The sequence below is a fragment of the Podarcis gaigeae genome (assembly GCF_964106915.1).
Source record: "Podarcis gaigeae genome assembly, chromosome: 9".
In the NCBI taxonomy this organism is placed as follows: domain Eukaryota; kingdom Metazoa; phylum Chordata; class Lepidosauria; order Squamata; family Lacertidae; genus Podarcis; species Podarcis gaigeae.
In genome coordinates, this window is record NC_139685.1 from 35,184,575 (window position 1) to 35,204,983 (window position 20,409).

Here is a 20,409-nt window from a genome sequence, read left to right on the forward strand (position 1 = left end):
TTCATCTACTGTCTTTAAGCAATATAACCTCACAAAGAAAGTTGGAAGGCAAAGGTTCAATGGCATAAATGGCATTTAGTTACTTACACACACCAAAAATAAATCATATTCATTTCAATATATTTAAGGGCTAATTCATGTTACCTTTAGCAGTGTAACTGCTGTTTAGACTCTTAGGCTATTGTGGCAATTTATAAATATTTTCTATGCTTTGGTACTTTGCATTGTACTTTCCATAAGGATATTACCCATACAACATGGCAGCAATCTATAGAAGAGTGTTTTTGCTGCTGCATCCACAAAGTAAGAGGTAGTTCATGGCTCAGCCCTTCACAAAAAAAAACCCCTAACCCTAACCCTGTTTAAGACCTACTTCTCCTGGAATGAAGTAATGGTATGCAAACATTTTGCATTGCAGTATGTTTGGGGAGGCAGATCCAGATTTGCAGGAGCTTCAGGCTTCAATGGAGCAATTACTTAGAGAGGAGCCCAGCGATGAATTCAGTGAAGAGGAAGAAGCAACGTTAAAAGCTGAATGCCTAGCAAATGGTACAGAAGGGGATGAGGTTGACAACAATATCAGCAGCGAAAGTGTGCTTAATGAAGAATGGCATTCAGGTATATCTTCATTCCAGTTGAATGGTTTGTTCTTACAGAATCATAACTCTAAACGGTTTTGGTCCGTGTGTGTCTCAAACTTGGAGATAAACTCACTGATGACCCTGACTTGCTTCAAATCATTTCTACAACTTGGAAAGGCAAACTCCTAAAATAAGTTATAGAAATGATACACGTATTGTTGGCGGTGTATCTGTTAAGTTAGTCCTCCTGTTTTATCAGTCTAATAAGTTAGATACAAGGTCTGTTCAGAATTAACTGAACAAATATCTAATTTGAGACAGCACTACTGTTAGCATAGTTAACTGCAAAATGTACAATCAAAACAGCAAAACGTATATTGTACTGCCATGCAGATTGCAGTACATGAAGCACATTACTATGCTAGATCAAACCAAAGATCTGTGTAGTTCAGCCCTACATCTACAGGGCTTACAGACTCCCCAGTGTCCCTCAAAATTGTGTCTCCCAAGTTTGTACACATGCAATGCATTAATCTACAGAGAGGGGGTGCCTTTGTACAATTCCCTCCTGAATAACACAAGAAGACAGGATCGCTGCTTTTGTGCAAAGTATATGAGAATGCACAGCTTTTATAGGTTCTTTCTTAAATATTCTATGTATGTGGTGAATGTGATAAGTCTTTCTGAAGTTTTATTCATTCTATAATTTTGCCTCATTCGGCCTTCCAGAGAAAGTATGCTCATAGTAAGTACTGAAACTTCTCTGGATGGGGCAAAGGAAGTGTTCAACCACTAATGGAATGTTCCCTAGCTTTGTTCATGTGGGGTAGATATACATTGGTCTGATTAGGAAATCAAAGTTGATGACATTTTTAGCGCAGCTGGCCACCAGGGATGGGAAGTGGTTCTGCCCCACTGCAGCACCTGTCCATCAAGCACTGTGAAGCCCTCAAGCTCCCCTGCCACCCAGAACCCCAACCCCCTACACACAGCAGCCACTGTGCCGCAATACAGACCCCCTGCCACCCTAAGACCCCCACCAATGTCCTACAGAGCCCCCCATACACCCAGTGCAGACCACCCCCACCCCTGACTAGCTGTGCTACTGTGTTGATGCAAAGAATTACTACAAAACAGGTGGAACATTAAAATGCTTCCCTGTGTTTCTATTGCGTAGACAACAGTGATGGTGATAATGCCAGCGAATGTGAAGAGTATGACAGCGTGTTCAGTCACTTGGAAGAGCTGAGATATAACCTGGAGCAAGAAATAGGCTTTGAGAAATTCATAGAGGTTTATGACAAAATAAAGGTTTGTGGGATATTTTACACAAAGGAATGTGAAGGAAAATTGTCGTTATTAATTACAGTCCATCGTTGCAAGGTGTGAACTTAAATTAATCTGGTTATGTGTCAGTTAGTTGTAGGGCGTATGGGATGTTAGAGGAGGCTGTATGAGGTAGCTTGTTCACCTTCGTTCTCCACTTTGCACTGAGCTCTCACCTCTGGCTTCTAGAAGCTATTTGCATGAGACAGTGGCCACACTTCGGGAACGGCTTCAGCGGGCTGGCTAAACCAGGGGAAAGTAGCCGATGAGTCTCAAAGCCTTGGTGCGTTAGGGACTTCCTCTGCATGCAAAGACGAGCTCTAGCAGACTGAAAAGACGAGAGCTATAGTGGGGTCCAGTGGTCAAGAAGGCAGTTTTTGCATGTGCCATAGAAGGAAGTGAGGGACAGATGGGGCTTGTCAACCTGGGAAGGTAGGCCGTCTAGAAGAAAACTCTGATCCTATGCCTCTGTTGCCTTGTGGAATATCTTCAGGACAAGAAAAGCCTAAGGAATAAACCCTACACAGATCCAGAGTGCAGTCCCAAAAACGGTTGGACGGCACTTCGTACGCCTCCTTCTGGCAGTACCAGCAGCCAAGCTAATGCCAAATGTATTGCTCTGCTTTCCTGTGAACCACATCAGTGAGGCTGAGAGGGGGGTCTTGTCTGGGCAGCCCAGGACCTCCATACACACTGCCCAAGCTTGTACCCCAGAGAGGTCATTTTGGTGCTGCTAACGCAGCAGTTTGACTTCATCCCCAGAGCCCAGAGACACACTCCATTGTCTCTTGAGACAGCGGGTGCCAACAATTAGTTGTCATATTTTAGCTTTCAGAGATGATGACACCAAGTAAAAAAGAAGCAGAAGTTGCATTTCTTTCTGAATTATTTTGAATTTTTTCAGCATTTCAGAAAGTACATTTATGTTCCTTTTCTCTTAGGCTATACATGAAGATGAAGATGAGAACATTGATATTTGCTCAACAATCGTTCATAATATTTTAGGAAATGAACACAAATACCTATATGCCAAAATTCTTCATTTAGTAATGGCAGATGGTGCTTATCAGGAAGGTAAATCAGCTGTTTACTGTATTCATTCAGCGCAGTACATTTTATGCCACCTGTTCCATAGATTCCTGTTTTGTTTGTTGCTGTTGAAATTGCTAATTCTAATATACACTGGGAAGTTACACAAGGCTCCCCACTCAGAAATGTTGTTTTTAAGTATAATTATTTATGTGCCCACACATTTTTCCTCAGTTTTTAACATCTACTGCCAGACTTGTATTGTAAAACCAATAGAATATATACATTTACAGTTTGTGTACATTACCAGCTTCAAGGACAGAACAAATTCTTAGGAGATATTGGCAAAAAATTCACAATTGTCCTAAGAATGGCCATACTACTGTAAACTACCCCTTTTTTGTTAAAATCTGACTATTTCATGTAATAAAGATTATAAAATGAATGGCTGCTAATAAATGTAGCTGTACACTGGTTCAGTGCAGACTTAACTATGAATGAAAGGTCAGAAATGTTAAAAAAATGGACAGGGAAGGGTATCATGGAGCTAACCACGATGCACTTTTACAACTGCATGCTGTTAATGCTAACCAGGATTTGTACTCCTCGTACTAATTTCAAACTACTTTAAATCATGGTTATGTTAACAGTAGCAGATGTAACACTGGACTGTGGTTAACTTCAAAAGAGAGATGGAGAAAGGAATTTGCAGGAGGGAAGAAAGTGTCTGAGCCTGCCACTTATAAGTCTCCTAGCTATGATCACATTTATTTGATTAATTTTTGCATTTATACCACCTTCCTGCCAAGGCACTCAACAATTTTAAAACACTAAAATAATATAAAATGTAAAGACGGCCTTCAGGGAGTGGGGAACACAGTCCAACTAGAGCAGATCCTGATGTTTTCTGTGCCTGTCTCCCTCATACTTTCCTTTTCCACACAGGGCAGGTGGTTTCATGGGGCATTGTGGGGAGCAGTCTGACTGGGGTAGACCCTGATGTCGTCTTTGCCTCCTTCACTCTCCTTCCTTCTCACAGGGCAGATGGCATCTGTTCATCCTGGGGGGGGGGGGGTAGAGGATGCTTTATCTACTCTACACCATTATCACTAATATTTTCTGTATTTTTCGCTCTATAAGACACACCTGACCATAAGATGCACCTAGTTTTAGAGGGGGAAAACAAGAAAAAAAATATTCTGAATCTGTGCAGCGCCTCTTCAGCAAAGCGATAGGAGAAATGGAAGGGGCTCTGTTTCTCGTCCCGCTTCACTGAAGGGGCACTGCGCAGCTCTCCCTCTCTGCGCGATGCCTCTCCAGCAAAGCGAAGTCAGAACAGCAAGAGGGATTGCTGCGCAGCGAAAGCAGCGATCCCTCTTGCCGGTGGCGTAGCGTGGGTTGTCAGCACCTGGGGCAAGGCAAGTAATTTGCACCCCCTAACCCGTGGATTTGCGCCCCCTAACCCGTGGATTTGCGCCCCCTAACCCTAACCCCCAGATGTTGCGCCCGGTGAGGCCGGGCCCCCCTGCACCTCCCTCGCTACGCCACTGCCTCTTGCTGTTCTGGGATAGCTGCACCAAGCCTCTTCAGGGGCTCCCGTTGCTCTGAAGAGGCTTCACGCGGCTGTCCCAGAAGTCAGAACAGCAAGAGGGATCGCTGCACAGAGATCCCTCTTGCTGTTCTGGCTTCATCGATAGCTGTGCAGCCTGCATTTGCTCCATAAGACGCACACACATTTCCCCTTACTTTTTAGGAGGGAAAAGGTGCGTCTTACAGAGCGAAAAATACGGTACTTTCTTTTCTCATATACAGAGTTTGAAATCTTTGCAGCTTTAACTTTAGAAAAACACATCAGTCACGGTAGCTTATAAGGTTAAACTGAGCAGCCTTCAAGTAAAATGCACAAATGGGAGGTGGAGTTTGTTGAATATGCAGTATTCAAACATCACTGTCAGTCATCTTTACTCTTGGTGAATTTTCTGGCCTGTATTTTTTTTTTCTTAGCTTGAATATGAGGTCTTTTAAAAGTAGATGCGTTTGGTAAACTGTTTTCCTCACTATAATAAACATTTTAAATTTTTCTTTCTTTGCAGACAATGATGAGTAAAACACCCTGGTGACATTCTCAGCTGCATGTAGGTGTGTGGATTTTGTTGAGTAGAATAATGAGACACAATGAAAAAATAATATTTTAGTGGGGCAGGCTTATAATCTTGTTGATTGCACAGAGACGGAAAAAACATGACACTTCACTGAAAGGCTGTTTATAGATTTCTTTTGACATATAGCTTCATTCCTTCAACAGATAACTGAAAAGGCTACATTTCATTTAAAATGAGTAGCAGAGAATAGAAAGGCTGACTCAGAAACAATTTAGTGTTTGAGAGATTATCATGTATGAATAAGCCTATGTTGTATTAGGCGATACTGTTTGTTTAAATCTAAGCTGTTAAAAAGTACAGTTCAAACCACGACCTTTTAAAGCTCATGCCCACCATTTGGGGGGGGGGGGAATCCTGTTTGGTACTGATCAAATTTTCAGAGACTTCACTTTCTGTTCAAGAGTTTATAATTTCTCTGTAATGGCCCCTTGGGTCTTAAACACACATAATATGAAAGTGAGCCTCATTGAAAACAATGATGCATTTCTATATGAAGTGGTTTAAGATCAGGGTATTGAGTATTTCACCTAATGTGTTTGTGGGTATATGTGTGTTTGTATATAGAGGGGGGATGAATACTCTTTGGAAATATCAGTATTTTTATCAGGGTCAGTTTATTATTTTCCCCCAATCAAAGCAAATAGTGTGTCATTTTTTAAGACTCCATTTTATTTCTGTCAAGTGACTTAAGGAGCAAGTTTGGAGCTGGAGGGAGATTCTGCAATTTTCTCCTATAAATAAAAGCAGCTCCAATATGATGGGTTTTTTTCTCTGTAGTACTATGTACTGGACTATGTCTGCTACTCATTTTTGGTCTGTAATTAGGACCATCCTAGCAGTGGCTGAGATGAAAGTTGCTACAAATGTTTTGCTGGTAGTGTTTTGCAAACAAGCTATGTATCTTGCATCCAGATCTTCCAGAGGAAACGAATTAAATTTTACTTGATGTGTTTGTTCTCTCTCCCTTCTTTCCTCTCTCCCATGGAGGAAGGGGCACTTTATGGGGGAGAAAACAAATTCCTGTGAGATGATGACTTAAAATATTTTTAGTGTGCAACAGGTAATATCAGCGAGTGAGCTGAATCAGCTGTAATGCTTAACAGCTAGTTTTTCTGTTGAAAAAGTAGCTCTATGTCCCCTGGGCACAATGCCAGGCGGAATGTATGTATGTATGTATGTAAACTCACCGTGATTCTAACACTACATTTAAAAGTTGTTTTATTTCTAACCACATTAAATAAATGCTTGACCTTTTTGTATGATTATGTGGATTTCTCTTTTGATTTCTTTCTTGAGGAAAAATGGAACAAAATAAAAATACTATTTATATTTTGTTACACTCCTAGACTGTGTTTGAAAATTCGGCCCTATATTTGTGACTGCGTTTAGATGTACCCTTTTTTAATCCTATTCTCTAGCCTTCTAGTGGTCAGTGATAGCCATAGAATATCTATTATTTATAGTCTACCTTTTTATCTCAAAGACACAGGGGAAGCAGTGGTATTATATAGAAATACAATACTCCGTTGTCTTTCCCTTTGCATGTAAAATAAAGGCCGCAGACTAAGAATGGGATACAACATGGTGCTAACAGATACCCATTTATGCAACAGGGCTTCTCTTTCCTCTCCCTCATCATGCAGCTCATTGTGTTCCTCCAAAAATCTGCTTCAGACTTTTGGAGGCACAGAGAGAAAGGGAGAAACCAGAAGCCCATTTTCACAAGTAGCAGTTGCCCTGACAAAAGACACAGATGGCCCCAACGTGGATGCAGGAGGGATACCACTATCTCGTTGTAGAGAAAATAATTTAGCATTCAAAATGCCCAGGAGAGAAGTCTCTTTGTGTGACGCCAACAAGATGGCAGTGTCGTCACCAGTCAAGCATCCCTGGGGGTTACATTTTCCTTTCCACTTCTGCACAGATGGCTGGTACCTCATTTGGCCCAAGTCTCAGAAAGGGAAAGGGTTACTAGCCAGCACAGGTGCTATTCCGATGTCAAATGATGCTAATGAAGAAAAGGTTGGAAACACTGGGACAATGTTTGTTCTACTGGTTAAGAAGATGGGAAAGAGGGCTAGGTGGTGAAACTTGGGACTGTATCCAATGCTGCAGCTCTGCTGGTATAAGGGTCTTCCATGCACACAATGGAACACCATCTCCTGTTCCCTCTATCTACCCTGCTATGTTCCCTCAAAATCCTTTACTTTACTTCCTATGTTTCTCAGTTTACTGAGTCTTTAAGGTGCCACGACACGGTTGCTTTTAGGTTTCTCATCGCTCCCAAATTAATTTCTGCTTCCCTGTGTACTTGTCGGCATTGTAAGTCGTCACCCTTTCAATCTGTTAACAAAATCTGGATATTATAGTTCCAAAATTTGGGAACAAAGGGTAAGTCTAGATTATCTATTATAAAACACTTCAGAATCAGAATTTAAGAAAACGGGTAGACATCCACCAGCAATATTGGTTATAATAATATTATTTAGTGTATTTATTAATTAATTTACAATGCTAAACTTGTAAAACTGATAACATATATTCAGAAAGAATCATAACAATTCTATTAAATGTTTCCAAGGCTTCAGTTCTTTTATTGTGCTTTGAAGAGCTAGGAGTACTGGGGATGAACTGCAAAGAACAAGATTAACATTACTTCTGCCAGTCTCACTCTATGTAGCAGAAAGCAAAATGAAATTGACTTGATGCTATCAATTGTCGTTTCATGGTCCGTTCCACATGCTAGTAGAGCAGCAAACTGAAGCCAATAGGTTGTGTCCATTTTAATTTACTCTGTCCAGGAATGTGTTCTACAACATATGGTAGAGAAATACATTAAGCAGTTAGCAGATTTCTGCTTTTGGTAGGGATTTTTGTGTGTGCAAGTCCCCTGGTAGCACTATGCCAGGATTAACATTTTGTGTTCTAAAGATGATGAAGGGGTCCTGAGGCTTTCATTCAGGATATTCTGTGATTATTCTGCTTCTGGAAGAGAATGTGTACATTATAGTCAGCATTCTCTGTGAAACAACCAAGGTTTTCCTAATGTAAATAATATTTACCTGAAACCGTTGTGCCTTTATGTTTGTGGAGCCACTCAGCTAAGGGAAACCATAGCTTTCTCTTTGTTATTGAAAACGGCACTGGCCAGAAGTATTTGTGACAAGGTGAGTGCTGGAATCCAACTATGTCTCATAATATGCATGTAACAGGGGACCTAGAGCTGGGGTCATCAAACTAAGGCCCATGGGCCGAAAGCAGCCCACAGAGGTTGTTTGACCAGCCCATGAGCTGCCCGCTCACGCGCTGCACTAAAGCGGCACGGGGACTCGCTTCCGTGGTGTTGAAAATCGCATACACACACACACAGGCCCACAGAGGGATCTCCGTGCAACTGATCCAGCCCAGGCAAGATAAATCTTGCTGACCCCTGCCCTAGAGGAAGGAACGTAATACCTTGGTTGCCGAATGCAATCCCTTCTGGAAGTCAGTTTGACTTGCAAAAACGTTCAACAACCAAGGCGCGGCTTCTGATTGGCTGCAGGAGCTTCCTGCACTCAGTTGGAAGCTGCAGAAGCCATGTAAGACGTTTGGGTTCAAAAGAACATTTTCCACACCCACTTCCAGGTTTGTGGTGTTCGGGAGCCAAAATGTTCGACTTGCAAGGCATTCAGGATCCAAGATACGACTACATAATGGGTGGTTCCTGATGGGGATTGGATGTGGAATCAGTGCTCTTCATGTCTGCATATTTGTTCACAGCTTCCACGTGATATAGGATGTCATCAAAAAGCCAGATCATACATTTGTTTGCACTTCTTTTGGATTTCTCCTTACTGCAGAAAATCCAGTGCAGTCACTGCTGGCGTGCATGGTACCTTGGTTATCATTTTTTTCCTGGTTGTTTTCCCCCCCTGCTGGGTGGTCTATTATTTCTGTGGTGTCCTTTCAGTGGGTGGTCTGTTGCCACACCCCTCATCCTGCTTGCTCGTCATCTAAGCACAACCTAGCCATTTTGTTTCTGGCAGCCCCCAATATGAAAAGAAATACACCTGTTTCCATTGATTGCCACATGCCAAAGGCATGTCCAGATCTGATAAGATATTCTCTCAAGGGCTCCACGCAATAAAGGTGGAGGATTAACTGTGAGGTTGCAATAACTGCAATACATACATCCGTTAATGATTATGCCTTGCATAAGACATCTTTATCATTATTGCACAAGACCTTAGAATGTGTGTGTGTGTGTGTGTGTGTGTGTGTGTGTGTGTGTGTGTGATGGATGTTCCTTCCTACTCTTCTCCTCCAAAAAGCACAAACTTCATTTTGCCTACAGTGAAATACCACAGCTGGCTGCATAAGGACCGTAGTGTTTCCTATTGGAATCACTGATATTTTTTTTTTAAAGGTGCATATGCACAGAATGAAAAATGGTAGTTGCGAGCAAAGGAGAAGTGATTGACAGGAGGAACCAGATGCATTTCATGAAGCTCCACCCAGTGCTGTGGACAGTAAGTGGCAGCATGGTAGTGAGCATTATGATGCAGGGATGAGGAAGAGACCGGCATCTGAGGAAGCAAAGGCGCCAAATGTATGCATAGAAACATCAGATCTGTATGCGAGTCTGGAAGCACTCAGTGAAAGCAAACTGCCTGGAACCACAGTCTCAGGTATACCTATAAGTATCCATTCTTGTACAGATACCTATAAGTATCCATTCTTGTACAGATACCTATAAGTATCCATTCTTGTACAGATAGCAACACTGACTTGCAGGGCCAGCATTGTGTTAATAGTCCTCTTTTTTATTGTAGTGTGTGGGGAAATGTACAACAATGCACCAGTTCTTCAACAGATAGTGTGCATGTGACTGTTATAAGATCCATGTTTGCAAATGAATTGTCTTGTATGAGAGGAATAAGTGATATAAGCAAATTATGCAAATGTCATTAAATAGGCTACAAAGGCAATAAAATTACTCAAAGGTTAAATGAATGGCAGCAGGGGGACAAAGGAGTGGAGAGCAGCACAGTCCAGATTTAACCAGGACTTGCACTCATGCAAAACCTAAGCGTAAGCAATGCAAAATTAGCATAAGCAATGCCACTGGTAAAACCAACAGCTGTATCAAGAGAGATCTCTGTATTAGGAAGACATGAAAAGTTATTAAGTTTGAAGAGAAACCATAAGTCAGATCACAGCTTCCAGCCATTCAAAGATGTGATGATCAGGTATTACACCTGGAGGAACAAATTTATATCAGTTGATATCTGATTGTATCCCCTCAGCAGTTTGGGAGACAGCAGCAGGGAGAGAGAGAGAACTTTTTTGAGACAGGGGCAGTCACTATTTAAAACATTTCATACTAGTACATGCATGTGTCAGTTCAGCCCTCTCCTCCAAGATAAACTCTCTATTATTTTGATTGGATTATCTTCAAAACAAGTAAACTGCCAAATTAGGGCCACAATTCAGAGCACAATACATCAGTGCTGTGTGACTGGTTGAATTGCTGCAGCAGTATTTTTCTAAAGAATGAGCATTTATGATTGCATAGGTATTCACTAAAACAAGAATCTTTCATTACTCTGTTATTCCTTTGAGTATTTATGTAGCAGCTGTACTTTTGTCCCCATTTATTTGCTGTTTATTTTTCATCAAACAGCCCCAAAGGCAGCTAACAATCATTTAAAACATTGATAGCAATGTATAAAGGGTTTGATCGTGACTCTAGCAAGATGCTATGTAACAGTAAATTAAAAGACAGACCCTACACAAAGGCTTATAGCCTACTAAAGACTTGCCATGTTAACAGAAGAACTGGGAGGAAATAAGAATGGTGAGTCAGAGAACACAATGAGTAAGAGGGAGGTTTTGAGGAGTCACCTAAATGGGGGAATTCTACCTAATGGAGGAAAAGAGTTGGATGACACAAGAGGATGAGCATTCCAGATATAAACCATGGCAGGGGAGATGTATGAGGGTGCAGAAAATGACGGTAATCAGTCTTGACTAAATAGTCAGTGTGATAAGAGTGAAGAACCTGGAAGAGAGCTTTAGAGAGAGAAAGATCTGAGGGAATGAGTGTTCTTCTGGTCTTCGATGGGATTTCCAGGAACCGTACAGTGAAGATGAGAAGAAAGAAGAAGCCATTGCAGAGAATAAAAAGAAAGCAATGCAATCTGAATGATAAGCAGACAATATCAAACAAACAGTTTATTATTTACTTATTTATTTATACCCCACCCATCTGGCTGGCTTTCCCCAGCCACTCTGGGCAGCTCCCAACAGAATATTAAAAACACGATAAAACATCAAACATTAAAAACTTCCCTAAAGAGGACCGCCTTCAGATGTCTTCTAAAAGTCAGATAGTAGTTTATTTCCTTGACATCTGATGGGAGGGCGTTCCACAGGGCGGGCGCCACTACCGAGAAGACCCTCTGCCTGGTTTCCTGCAACCTCACTTCTCGCAGTGAGGGAACCGCCAGAAGGCCCTTGGCGCTGGGCCTCAGGGTCCGGGCTAAACACATCCGTGATTTCTAAATTCAGTAGAATGCAGTTATTGATGGGTTCACCAAATAATATAGTAATCCTAATCGGCCAATAATAACATGACATCACTGGGGTATGAAGGAGGTTTGATGACTTCTGGGGATCTTGTTATAACATGAGGTGACTATAATCCACTAACAGGACACAGCAGCAAAGAAGACAAAGTTAACTGATAAATAAACTATAGCATACTGAGCAGGGAATGGGAAGGATAAATTACCCTTGTTCAAGATCTGATAAATCATTTGTTAAACTATGTCCACCATTCCTTGTTCATGGAAGAATGACTTCAATTTGGAACAGGTTCAAAGAACAATTGAAATAACTGGAGGAAAGGACTAGCTCCTGGGTAGCAGAGGTTAAATAAAGAATCTCTGTTGTTCAGTTTAAAGGATTATATAATGGAAACCCAGTAAAATGGGAAGAGGTAGAATAATTTTTTTCACCGAACCCAAAGATTCATGTGTGCACTCATCTTAGTTCATCACAACTTACCCTATATCTGTTTCAATGTAGGGAACTGATTCATAAGCACAAAGAGGAGAGTGCATGGCTTGTCTGTCAGCATTGAAAGTAGCAGGAAAACTGTATTGAGCAGGAGACAATCCCCACGTGTTGGAATTCTCACTCCGATAAAATATTAATGGAACAGGCATTTATTTAGAAGAGCTAATAATTATACTCTCTCTCATATTACAGTGAAAGAGAAGTCATAGGTATAAAGCTCTGGAATTGGTTTTTTTGCCACCAATTTAAATGTCAGGAACATGCTATTAATCTGCATACAATTAAGATCTGAAGAGCCACTGCCAATCAGCGTAGAGAGCTTGGTATAAGTCGGTTTCCTATATTTTTATTCCACACACGAACTATTGGTGTTGTGACATATCATAAATGAATTATATTAGTCAAGTGAATTCCTCTTAGAACCTCACAGATGTTTATTATGTTATTACTAGAGAGGAATTAATTAGCTCTGTTATCACTTTGGTGCTCTTTCCCACACTATTTTGTATATTCAGCATCATCTGTTGCAGTTCCTCACTTCCACATAGGAACTGTGTTGTTATCAATGTTTTGATATCTCATGCTTTTCTGGGTTTGTTTGGTTATTTTTTTTGTGTGATGTTAATATTACTGCAGATGTTCAGTAAACTGAGTGTTGCCAGATTTCTTTACAAGCTCTCTAGCTTTACAATCCTCTGAAAGGCCTAAAACTTTACATTTCCTTTTTGACTAATATCTGTATACAGATGCCCATCCTTGTCTTTAGTAAGAAGTCGTTTTGTTTAGTTATCTTTTTTTTAAAAAAAGTTGGCATTCCTGTTCATCCGAGCTGCCAGAAACTCACATGATCATATTTGCTATGCATCAGTTCATAATACTTTATTTGGATGAGTTTCCCTTTCATATAACTCTCTTTGCAACTCCATAATAACATTATACAGAGCCTTGTAATTTCCTTGACAAGAAATCCTAGGAGGATTAAGATCCTAGATCTCATTACAAGATTTGAGCAATGGATGCAAATTCAGTTTAGTACTTAAACACTTGGAGAGTGGGACAAAATACAGTCTGAACCTATGCAGAATACAGCATGCCTAAGCCAATTGAATTCAGTGGGCTTAGACATGCCTAACTCTATAAAAGATTGCAGTTTTAGCTACTTTGTGCTTAAAGTGTTTATTTTGGAGCATGTTACTTTCATCTGGACAGAGGCGTACCAAGGGGCTGGTGAAATTGGCCCCTGCCAAAATGAGGGACTGTGTTACACACCCCTTCCCCTGAGTAATAAATAACTTTCCCATGTTTATAAGTTTTTGTACTCTTATATATGATTTTAGGATTTCTTCTAGAGCAAAGCACTGTTTGTCCAGCCTGGAGGGGGATAAGAGAAAGAGAGAGCATTTAAAGGTGGGGGGCAATAGCACAGCCTTTGATTTGGGGTCTCCATCGGCACCTCATTTAGGACAGTGCAAGTAGTTCCCCCCCAGAGGGCTCCAAGCCAAGGGTGTGCAAAAAAAGCAAGTGTGCCAAAAGGAATTACAGTATTGTGAAAATAATAAATATCCGGGGGGGGGGGGGGGACATTTTGTCCTCGCTCAGGGAACGATATTATCAAAGTCCACCTCTGCATCTGGAAAACCCTTCTTCACATTCATTGCCTTTTACTTAAAAGAATTACATACAATTCTGTCCTTTATAATTTAATCATGAACAGACAGGGCTAGGGTTGCCAACTACGTATTTTACTTGCTGCATTGGGGGTTTGTTCAATAAAACAGGGTCAGGGATTAATGTTTATTTTCTTCTTACCTCAGTGTTTCCAGGTTTTGCCCTTGATGAGCCAAAACTTAGTGAGCTGCAGAGTTTGACATGAAAAAATACTACTTGGCACCCCATGAACCACTCAAAATGTTGTGCTCCATTCTCTAAACCCGTAGTGGGGCAGAATTGTGGAGCTGCTCTCCCAATACTGGTGTTGTTACAGCTTACCTCTACAGGGCTGGTGTGGGGGCAACAGAGCGGCCAGACAGATTACGGCTTCATAGATGCTCTGCCAGAACCAACCAAGTCCCCTGTTGATGCATCTGCTCAACCCCAATCTTATCCCCATCCTGGCCCATCACAGGCACTTAATCTACAGCAACACTAGTGCAAAACTGCTTATTGTCCCCCTGCTTATTTAACTTATATGCAGAATTCATCATGCGAAAGGCTGGGCTGGATGAATCCCAAGCCGGAATTAAGATCGCCGGAAGAAATATCAACAACCTCACATATGCAGATGACACAACCTTGATGGCAGAAAGTGAGGAGGAATTAAAGAACCTTTTAATGAGGGTGAAAGAGGAGAGCGCAAAAGCTCAACATCAAAAAAACGAAGATCATGGCCACTGGTCCCATCACCTCCTGGCAAATAGAAGGGGAAGAAATGGAGGCAGTGAGAGATTTTACTTTCTTGGGCTCCATGATCATTGCAGATGGTGACAGCAGTCACGAAATTAAAAGACACCTGCTCCTTGGGAGAAAGGCGATGGCAAACCTAGACAGCATCTTAAAAAGCAGAGACATCACCTTACCAACAAAGGCCCATATAGTTAAAGCCATGGTTTTCCCAATAGTGATGTATGGAAGTGAGAGCTGGACCATAAAGAAGGCTGATCGCCAAAGAATTGATGCTTTTTAATTATGGTGCTGGAGGAGACTCTTTAGAGTCCCATGGACTGCAAGAAGATCAAACGTATCCATTATTAAGGAAATCAGCCCTGAGTGCTCACTGGAAGGACAGATCGTGAAGCTGAGGCTCCAATGCTTTGGCCACCTCATGAGAAGAGAAGACTCCCTAGCAAAGACCCTGATGCTGGGAAAGATGGAGGGCACAAGGAGAAGGGGACGACAGAGGATGAGATGGTTGGACAGTGTTCTCAAAGCTACAAACATGAGTCTGACCAAACTGCAGGAGGCAGTGGAAGACAGGAGTGCCTGGTGTGCTCTGGTCCATGGGGTCACGAAGAGTCAGACATGACTAAATGACTAAACAACAAAGTGTAAAGCTCCACAGCTTTAGCCCCCCATACCAGATGCTCAGTGGCGTAGCGTGGGTTGTCAGCACCCGGGGCAAGGCAAATAATTTGTGCCCCCAACCCGTGGATTTGCGCCCCCTAACCCGTGGATTTGCGCCCCCTAACCCTAACCCCCAGATATTGCACCCGGTGCGGCCGGCCCCCCCGCACCCCCCATGCTACGCCACTGCAGATGCTACCTGCTCTGAACCTCTCAAAACTTAAAAGAATAACCCTCTTGGATCAGACCCAAGGTCTGCAGTATGCTATTTCCACAGAAGCTCACCAGATGCCTATTGGGAGCTTACAAGTAGACCATGAATACAACAGCTCTCTGCCACTGTTGTTCCCCAAGGGCAAATATTTAGAATCATGTTGCTTCTGATCCTGGAGACAGGAAATGGCCATCATGACTAGAAGCCATTGATTACCTTATCTTCCATGAATTGTCTAATCCCTTAGAGAGATTTAAGCTAATACCTATTACAACATAGTGTGGTAGAGAATTTCAGTTTTGAAGAGCAATTCCTATTGTTTGATTGAATCTTCGACTATATGAGTTCTAGTAATATGGTAGAAGGGGAAAACCTCTTTCTAGTCACACTATACAAATTCTACACTTCTATCACATGCTCCTTTAATCCCTTTTTTCTCATTGAAATATCCCAAACATTGTAAACTTTCCTCATAGGGGAGTTGCTCCAACTTTTAGATCCTTTTTGTTGACCTTTGCTGTGCCTTTCCATGTATGCAGTATACCAGGTGTGGTCACATCATAGACTTGTATAAAGCAATTACAAAATTGTCAGGTTTTTTTTTTTTTTACCTTTTCCTAGTTGTTACTACTGTATGTTGCTCTTTGACAACAGCCTGACAATTTCGTCTATGTCTTAATTGAGCTGTCCACAGTGACTCCAATATTTCTTTCCTCATCAGTCACTACCAGTTCAGACCCCATTAGTTTGCATGTGAATTTAGGAGTTTTGCACATGAAATACCGGTAGGTGGAATTTCTGAGAAATCTATATTGAAGGCCTGCATATTCAGCCTTCTGCCTAGCAAACCTTGCTTCCAGAACCAAATCTGCTCTTCACCCATGCCTTCTTAAATCAAAGTCATTGACAGCATATGAACCATTGGTCCATGTAGCTCAGTACTGTTTCTTATTAATATATCACACAAAAGAAAAAGAAAAAGAAAAATATCACAACTTAATATCACAACATTGTTACAAGGTATCTCTTCTTTATACTGTACTCTAAAATGAAGCAGTTAAGTTTCAAATAACACATTACCCCCAGCAAACAATAGCTTATATCTTTATTACATAATTACAATGAATAGCCTACCTTCCACTTCATAATAAAAATACTCCATCAGTACTTTCTATTAACTCCCGTATTACCCAAGATCTATTTAACAAAGTGTTAGAGATTGAATCTGGAACCTCGCTGGTTATTTGCTGTGCTAGGACACCACACCAAATCAGTAGGGCTCATTTCTTAGTAAACACATATGTGATTCAATTGTTAATGTTCTATCATCAAACTCTTTTTGAGACTTATATGAATGAGTATGGTGTTTTGTGAGTGTACTTCAAATCACCATACTGAAACATTATGTTTGGTACAATTTATGAATTAATGAGATGAAATAATGAATACTGAAGAATGGTAGAAACACTATGCCCTATGCAGCCATTTGAAGACTCAAATAATTAGAACTGTGGGAGAAGAGTTGGGCTGTGCTCACCTCTCACTGCATCACTCCATTGATCATACCACCCCACTCCACATATTGGGAGGAAAAGATCTGAACTGAGCAGTCTGCTTTGCATACGTAAGCCCACGGCTCCCTTCCTTCCTGTACAGCAAAGCTCTGCTCCTAAGACACAGGAAGCAAGTTGGCCCAGCTGGTTCCTGGATCCTGGATATAGGAGCCCAGATCCCTTTGGACCCCCCAATAACATATTTGAGGGGGCTGTCCCCCCAAAGTTGATGGACACTGCCATTCAAGTGGTGTGTGGTCAATTATGCGGAGCAGGGCTTACCTGGGGTCTGCATTATTTTATTCAAGTTGGCACCCCTGGTCCTAGAAAACGGCTGTTTCTCTCCTTTGTATCACTTAACTTTGACTACAATAGTCTTTTTTAACTTGATGGGGGGGGGGGGCTCAGTCACACTCAGCTGACCTTAGGCAAGGCTCTGGCCCCTCTACCACCCCTCACCTCAAGGCAGATCTACACCTGGAAGCATTTACCCATATCTCATCCCTTGGTGCCTTTCAATTTGGTAATCTTTTGTAATAAGGTGCCCTGCGCGAGGCCAAAATCTGGCACCCCAAACGGATCTTCTCCATTTTGCACCCTATTCAAAGCATGGCACCCTGTGCAGGGGGCGGGGGACCACCCGTACTACCCTAAATCCAGAGCTGCTTTCAAGTCAAAACAGTGTCCTGCCTGGGAGAGGGGGAGCACTGGCTGCAGTGCTAAATCTTCAATTGCTTTCGTTCAGACGTGCAAGTCCTTGCTTGACGCAGCACTAGATGATGGGCTGAGATAACCAGAGCAGAACCATTCCTGCCCTGAAGTCAAGTCTTTGCAGTATGGAACCGTATGGGCAATTCCAGGAAGAGATGGTCAGAGATTATGAAGTATTTCCCGGGTTGGGGGTGGCAGAAAGGTCACCCTTCCTGCGAGCCACTCGGATGGGACCAATGGTCCTTTCGCTGCACTTATTTATTATTATTATGAAGTGACTTTTCCTGCTACAGCTGCATACATCCCCCCACCCCACTTTATTATGACCACCTCCTCGGCCTTATTTCGTTCGTAATGAACCGTATCTCTCCCTTTCTTTTTTTGACTGAAAGAAAAGGGCGGGCAACAGCCACCGCCAAGCACCGTGAGAGAGAGTGAGGGAAGGGAGGTGTGCGCTTCGCCGGCGTTGACTTCCAGCCCTCTCTCCCCGACCCGGCCCGCGTCAGCTTGCCCGGCTGGTTCACCTCCTTGCCCTGCCTGCGGCGTGGAGGGTGAAGCAGCCAAAAAAGGAGGCGGCGGCGGCGGGTTGAGATTGTCCCCTGAAGGGACTCTGCGGAGGTTGGCGGGAGAGAGGGTTGCCTGAGGGAAATGAGTGGGCGGGCGGCTGGGGCTGGATCCAGGCAGGCATGAGGCGGGAGAGAAAGAGGGCTCCTTATGGGCGGGCGGGAGCGGGGATGTTCCGCGGGGAGGGAGCGGCGGTTGGCGAGGGAGGGAGGGAGCTCCTCAGAAGGGCTGCGCTCTCTTTCTCTCTTCCCCCACACAATTCCCCTCAGGGAGACGGGGAGGGAGCGGGGCAGACACGCACCCGGAGCTCCGCCCGCCCAGGGAGGCAGGAGTTCCAGGAAGAGCCAGGGAGGCAGGCGGTTTCCCTCGCTTGCTTGCGCGCCCAGAGACTCCTCGCTCCCCACCTCGGAGGCTTGGCTCCTTCCTCAAGGCGGGGCGGCTTCTCGCGTCAGACCCCTTTCGGGGCGGGGAGGCGGCGAAAAAGAGGAGGAGGAGAAGCGTAGAAAAGAGCTGTGCCGCGTTGCGAGACTGAGAGAGAGACGGAACGCGGCGGCTTCTCCTCACGGGAACAAAGAGGCGCGAAAGCGAAGGCTGAGGGGGAAGGGGGGGCGGGAAGAAGGAAGGAAGGCGGGCGGGCTCCTTTGCTTTCTATCCCTTCTCTCTCTCCAACGGCCACCGCGGAGATGGTGAGTTTAACGGGGGTAGGTGGGTGGGAAGGGGAAGGAGCGTCCCTTGTCCCCGGCGGTGCCGCGCTGCCTTCCCGGGGCCTGGGGGGCCGGGTTAAGACGCTCTCGAGAGACAGAGCCTTCCCTCCCTCCCTCCCTCCCTCCGCGCCTCCTCTCTCTTGTGAGGAGAGGGCTGTGTGCGAGTCCGCTGTTTGTCCACCTTTGGTAACGAGACACCGCCGCCAGTTAAATCTCCATAGAGACCGCACTCGCCCTCCAGCGGTCTCCCGGTTATGGTTATGGGAAGCCGGTGCCTTGTGTGTGTTTTTAATGCATGTTTTCCCAAGACCAGGGAGAGCCTTTACACACTTCCCCCCCACCTCCCCCCCTTTTTTGCGTTTGTGTGTTTGTAGATGGGCTTCTCCGCCTGCCTTGTGTGTCGAGGTGTTGCGTCTCCTATAACGTATCCTATGCACGTACTGGAAGCCATAATGTTTAATTTACAGATTTCCGGATCTCAAAAGGAAGGCGCTCTGTCTGTCAAGTTCGGCTTGGTTATTATTTCTTTCTGCCTTACAAAATCCTTTTCCTTGTGCGCCTTGGGAACAAGCTGTTTGGGCTTTCTCCTCGTGTCTTTTTAATCTGCCCCTGAAGTGAACTTTTAAGGAAGTCTCACGTTCATAATCAAACCTCCTAGTAGGCGTCTTCTTGATTTCTGTCTGTTTGCTATGCCTTACAATTATCCTATATTAGTAGCTTCCTGCTGCTTGCTGTTTACTCAAATCCTCTTAAGCATGCTTGTTCCCAAATCTCTACCTATGAAAATGCTTATGTAATAATAAGCCTGTGTAATGGATAGTTATTAATTGTTTGTTTCTTAAAAGGGTAGTCTCGCTTATGAGAATAATTTTCTTTATTTTTCACAAGCCTGCTGCAAAAACTAAATTATTTAAATACAGTACTTAGTTTGCTCTTCTTGTTGGATTTTTGATAGCTGCTGTAGTTGGATGCATGGCCAATGTATGGCTGACAAATACATGCAGCATTCCATTTGATGTAGTTATTCCCCTTTTCTTTTCCTAAGCAGTTTCAAAGTTTGATGACAATGGGTGTTTTCAAGAACTTGAGATCTTAAAAGATCCTGCTGGCTGTGAACCAAAGAGCTACTTTAGATGCACCCAATGAGACTTTTGATTTTGAATACCAGACACTCAACCATACTGCAATCTGTTTTTAAAAGTTCCCTAATTTTCAAGAGTGATTTGCTGGGGATGGGGTTCAATTTGTGAAACACAAGCCTTAGAAACTTAAGGACATGTGAACTAGTTGCACCATTTTCTGGCCCTGTCCATTGTGTCTTTTTACTGTGACATTTGGATTTTAACATATAATTGTGATCTGATAGTAACATTTTTAAAAAATGGACCCTTTTTGTTTTAAACTTTGGTTATCAGGGTATTTACTTCAAAGACATATCTCCTA

General features: G+C 43.0%; 2 protein-coding genes across 22 annotated transcripts in view; both read left to right on the forward strand.

Moving 5' to 3' along the window:
- The window catches only part of NEK1 (NIMA related kinase 1), a 42,554-nt gene extending 36,191 nt beyond the window's left edge, over window positions 1-6,363 (forward strand). For all 18 annotated transcript variants that reach the window (XM_083755397.1, XM_083755407.1, XM_083755401.1 and 15 more), the window contains 4 exons: window positions 419-618; window positions 1,759-1,892; window positions 2,849-2,981; window positions 5,030-6,363. In XM_083755397.1, coding sequence (XP_083611523.1) covers window positions 419-618; window positions 1,759-1,892; window positions 2,849-2,981; window positions 5,030-5,043 — 481 coding nt within the window. In that variant the 3' untranslated portion in view covers window positions 5,044-6,363. The remainder of the gene's footprint in view (window positions 1-418; window positions 619-1,758; window positions 1,893-2,848; window positions 2,982-5,029) is intronic.
- Window positions 6,364-17,695: 11,332 nt separating this feature from the next.
- SH3RF1 (SH3 domain containing ring finger 1) overlaps window positions 17,696-20,409 on the forward strand; it is a 47,120-nt gene continuing 44,406 nt past the window's right edge. The window contains exon 1 of one of the 4 annotated variants that reach the window (XM_083755607.1): window positions 17,696-17,856. The gene's annotated coding sequence lies outside the window, so the exon portion shown is untranslated. The other 3 variants (XM_083755608.1, XM_083755605.1, XM_083755606.1) reach the window with 3 other exon arrangements.